The 4,934-nt window shown below is 42.9% G+C and overlaps 1 protein-coding gene across 1 annotated transcript; it reads left to right on the top strand.

Annotated features, from left to right (window-relative positions):
- The first annotated feature begins 545 nt into the window (after window positions 1-545).
- On the top strand, window positions 546-4,675 carry LOC120054444 (interaptin-like). Its single transcript, XM_039001862.1, has 10 exons — window positions 546-849; window positions 937-1,027; window positions 1,146-1,243; window positions 1,335-1,496; window positions 1,622-2,744; window positions 2,863-2,971; window positions 3,082-3,394; window positions 3,632-3,810; window positions 4,001-4,116; window positions 4,491-4,675. Exons 1-10 carry the CDS (start codon window positions 787-789, stop codon window positions 4,532-4,534), a joined length of 2,298 nt encoding a protein of 765 aa, XP_038857790.1. The 5' UTR covers window positions 546-786; the 3' UTR covers window positions 4,535-4,675.
- The last annotated feature ends 259 nt before the right edge of the window (window positions 4,676-4,934 follow it).

Raw genomic sequence — 4,934 nt, 5'->3', positions numbered from 1 at the left:
TTTATTAGGGGATATTGTGTGTATATTGATGAGGTAAAACAAATATTTAATTAATTTTAGAATAAGGCCATAACGTGCAGGCCTGGGCAACTCCAGTCCTCGGGGCCTGATTGGTGTCAGACTTTTGCCCCAGTCCCAGCTAATGATCTTCAGTTTAGAATGCAATTAGTTTAAATCAGATGTGTTTGCTAGGGATGGGGGAAAAGTCTGACACCAATCAGGCCCTCGAGGACTGGAATTGCCCGGGTCTGCGTAACGTAACAAAATGTGGAAAAAGTGAAGGAGCCTGAATACTTTCCGAACGCACTGTACATATAGAACCAAACGGAAGTAAACAGATTTAACGGAATCAAACTGGGAGCGACGTATCTGAATTTGTTCAATAGAAACTCTCGTTTTCCGTTTGGAATTAACTGTTTCTGTTGCAAAACGTTTAGCAACAGACCCCAGCAGCCCTACGTTCCTGAAGGGCGCTGTGTAATCACGTGGGTCGCGCGTCAGCCATTCTACGTTTTCATACCGCTACATTCGGTTCAAGAACCAGAGCTAAAAGGGCGGGAATGGTCGATTGGAATTATAGAATCATAGGTCAGGTTTCCTTGGAGAACAACATACATTTTCAAAAGTAGTGATATTTTAGGAGCCGTATCACTATCGCATTTTGGAACTTTTTTATTTTGTAGAAATGTGGCTAATATAATCTAGCTATCACATAATTTGTCTAACAATGACAATTGGAAGTATGCTATTTTAATCAAGCTATAGGGTTATTCACCCATTTTTGGCATGATGATGGACAACGGAGACTTCACTAACACTCTCTACACATTTGAGGACCTGTCTTGCAAGGTTTGTTGTCCTCTCATCAAAACTTTGTTCATTAGCAAATATGTTTACTTTATATGTATTTTAGTAACTGTATCTGGTTTGTTCCAGGGTCTTGGAGACAAAATGTCAAATGCAAGCAATAGTAGATGCTCAAGTCCAGCAAATGGAGTTCTTAGTGATGAGGGAAATCAACCCAGTGGTAAAACTAACATTTTATTGTATTTGGGCCTTTTGGAGACAATTCTACAAATGCATATAACAAATATTTAAAAATCTAATGTTAAAGTTGAAGGCTAATTCACTCTTTTATTTACTAGAATCCCATTCTGTTATAATAAGACAGCTTCATGATGAAATAGACCAGTCCAAAATGTCATACAAAGAAGTAGAGGCTATGGTCCAAGCCCACATGAAGGTATGATGATGATGCATAGTAGCAAATGACTGTTTGACTTCTTTAAAAAAAATGGTTTTCTTTAGTATCCAGTAATGTTTTGTGTTCTCAGCCTATTTTGGATCAAATTCGTTCAGATGCATGTAAATTGGTGATTAAGTCATCAGCATTGAAGGATGGCTGTCACAGGAAAGACCAGCAGGACAGACACATTCTCTTACACATCCCCTCCCTCCAAGAGCTCCTCTTGAAATTAGCCTTTACCAAAAACTCGGTAGGTACTCTGGACGTGTTTCCCTCTTGATTTAGGACTGTGTTTTTTATGTGAGGCTATAGGATAATTTCCATAGTCATATATGACCATCATGCATGTAACCTCTGTGCTTTGTTTGACTGAAGGATGACGTGCAGAGTTACCTGATCTCGTCCGACCGAACATTCCTACTCTCTGAGAACGATGCCCTGAAAATGGAGCTCAGAGATGCCAAGTCTCGACATGAGACTGTGATGAAGAGCCTGCACCTTTCCCTTCACTCTGCTGAACAAGAGAATAAGAGCTCTAAGCTCACACTCCAGCAGAACCTCAGACTGTCTGAGGGCAAGGTAAACTCCATGGAGCAGAAAATCAAGGAGTTTGAAAGACAGGTCCTGTCCTTGCAGCACAATCTCATGGGCTCCAATGAAAGGACTCAGAGTCTGCAGAAAACCCTCCGGTTCTCTGACAATAGGCTCCAGTCCCTTCAGCAGGACCTGGACGAGTCTGAGAAGAGAGGCCAAAGCCTGCAGCAAATCCTTGGGGACTCCCAAGAGAGGAACCAGACTCTGCAACATAACCTGGCTTCCTTTGAGAAGAACAACCAGTGCCTTAGCCAGAACCTTAGCGCTTCAGAGAAAAAGGTTGACTTCCTTCAGCACAGTAACTGGAAGTCTGAGGAAAGGGTCAAGTCTCTGCAGCAGACCCTCGGCTCTTCTGAGGAAAAGGTCTCTCTCCTGCAGCAGAGCCTGAAGTCTGAGGAGGAGAAGGTCTTATCCCTCCAACATGACCATTGGGCCTTGGATGAGAGAGCCCAGTCCCTGCAGCAGAGCCTCAACTCCTCAGAGGAAAAGCTCCAGTCGACACAACATTGGCTCAAGGCTACAGATGAGAAAGCCAAAGCCCTGAAGGAAGCTCTCAGATCTTCAGAGGAGAAGACCCAGTCCTTACAGGAGGCCCTGGGGGTCAGTGAGAGCTGGATCAGGGCAACCAAGGCCCAGCAGCAGTCTCTGGAGAAATGTAAAGAGGAGCTGGAGGAGAGGATCAAGAGTTTGATGCAGACTCTCAGGGCCACTGAGGGGGAGCACCACAGCACAGTGCAGGACCTGCAGGTGGGTCTTCAGAGTGCCAGGGAGAAGGTGGAGATTCTGCAGGATGCACTGAACAGGACTGAGTCTGGGCATGTGAAGGAGGTGGGGCAGCTTCAAGAGAAACTGAACAGAGCTGCAAAGAAATTGTCTTCAAGAGAGCAGGAGCTGCACAGCCAGAGTGAGTGAAATTGATAATTCTGCTTCGTCAATGTGAAAATCCACCAAAATAATGTTTAAGATTATATCAGATGTTTCCTTTTAACTGTGTAAACCTGATTTTATATTGGTTCTGTTAGTTGCTGCCTTGAACACTAAATTGCTGGAGGAGCAGTCAAAGGCAAGCAAGGACCTTGAAAGATCCATTAGATATGAGAAAGAGCTGCAAGACACTATCAAGATTCTCAGGTAAACACCAGCACACACACACAGACTTTCCTTTATTGACACAAATAGTCACCCTAGCCAATGGTTGGACATTACTCACTCCCTTATGTCCCCTTTCTCCACTCTGACAGGAAGAAGCTGAGAACTCAAACTGAGGAGAAGGGGTTTGCTCTGAATAGCCTGAGGATGTGTCAGAAGGACCTGGCGGATGTACACCGCCACCTACAGGCAGACCTGCTGAGGTGCAGCCAGGTCTGTGGCAAGGAGAAGGGACCACAGCACTTAGCCCCCCGCAAGGGTGGCCTGAAGGAGGAGTTCTTCCACCTGAGAACCAGCCTGCACTCCGTCCTGGAGAAGGAGGCTGGGAGAGACGACCCAGGGAGGCAAGACTGGGTGCAGGTGTTAGACGAGAGCAAGGACTGGGAGAAAAGGGCAGAAAAACTGGTGAGACTGTAAATAATGGACAATCGATACACATTGGTATATTTTGCTCACGGCACGGTTGCTCAGACTAAAGAATCACTTTCAGTGTATTGCTACTATACTTGTTACATTACCTTAGTAGCATAATTGAATGAAGAAGCACAGCTGAGGTTTCACAGTCCACAGAAAACTTAGAATTTCTGCATCAGTATTGCAATTTGACGAAGTTGTTGGCTTTATGTACCTTTTTTTCTGCAGGTGGACAGTTTAGATTCTCTGCAGAGTTACCAGCTGCTGGAAGAAGGAGGGGATGAAAGGTACCAATATAGAGCAGGAGCATGGAAAAGTGGAGCATCACCCTCCATCCGTTCCCCTTCTGCTGTGACGATTTCCCAGAGGAACCTCTTTACGAGGCCTGCTTCTCCATATCCCTATGGGTAATCTAATCCACATCTCTGCATAGATTTCATAGTTTAGCCCAGATCTTTTCTTTTCATGCTCAATTTGTTGTCTCCCAATTTGCTGTCTCCTGGGAGAGTGGATAGAAGGTTCTGGGGTTTTATGCTTTTACATTATTGAGTGCCATTACAGATCTGTATGTATTGTTTAGTCATTTTTTCTTCACAGGCAATATTTAGGCCTTGAGAAGAGGCTTGGGTCTAGCTCCCTCCGTGGGTTGAATGATTCTGAAGGCATGCAGCATTTACTAACAATCCAAAAAAGATTGAAGAACCTCCAGTCAGGTAAAAAGCAATTACGTTAAGCTATCACAAAGAGAATATGTAGATGACATACATCCAGGCTCCACCCCGTCGTCAACTCCAGGTCAGTCATAACAATGGAACTTTTTGATAGGAAAAAAGGATTCACAAAATTAAGAGACCATTGAATTACAGAAAGGCATATTTTACTAATTATATGGCATGATATCCCATTGTTTTGCTTTCGTTTACTCAACAAAAGCTTAGAGGCCTTCATTATGACAGAAGTAGGCCAATGTTTGCCCTTGTACTGGCATTTATTCCACCAAATTATTTGATTAATAATTTTAGACTATGAATTGAACTTTTCGCTGAATTGTAAGTTATGAATGCAGTATGAATTTGTTTTGTCTTAGTTGAATTCCAGAGGAATATCAAGGGTTTACTCCGGACGTCATAGCACCAGCAGCGAGACTCTTTTGGACCATTGAATTACTTTACAACTGAGGGAAACCCCATCATTTTAATTTACCAGACAATTTGAGAATTGTTAAAATAATCCGAATGAATTCATGGCAAATAAATCATTGGTTCTAGTCCATTTTTGTTTGTCTTTTATTTTCAATAATAAGATCACATTCCTAAACCATCAAATTCATGTATGAACTGAAATACTGACATTGTGGAAAAAATGATTGCTCAATCCACATTTTCTAGAATGTAGATTTGCAGAGGTTTTTTTTCTCGATCTGATCACGCCCCTACCTATGGCCATTGGTCAATATTACATGGTGAAGGGTATTATTTGTCAATGTATCTATCAATTAACAGAGATGTACCTCTAATTGGTCAAAGCAGTT

Source organism: Salvelinus namaycush, chromosome 10 (genome assembly GCF_016432855.1).
Source record: "Salvelinus namaycush isolate Seneca chromosome 10, SaNama_1.0, whole genome shotgun sequence".
NCBI lineage: Eukaryota > Metazoa > Chordata > Actinopteri > Salmoniformes > Salmonidae > Salvelinus > Salvelinus namaycush.
The sequence above is the reverse complement of the archived record's forward strand: the minus strand, read 5'-3'. Positions and strand labels throughout refer to the sequence as shown.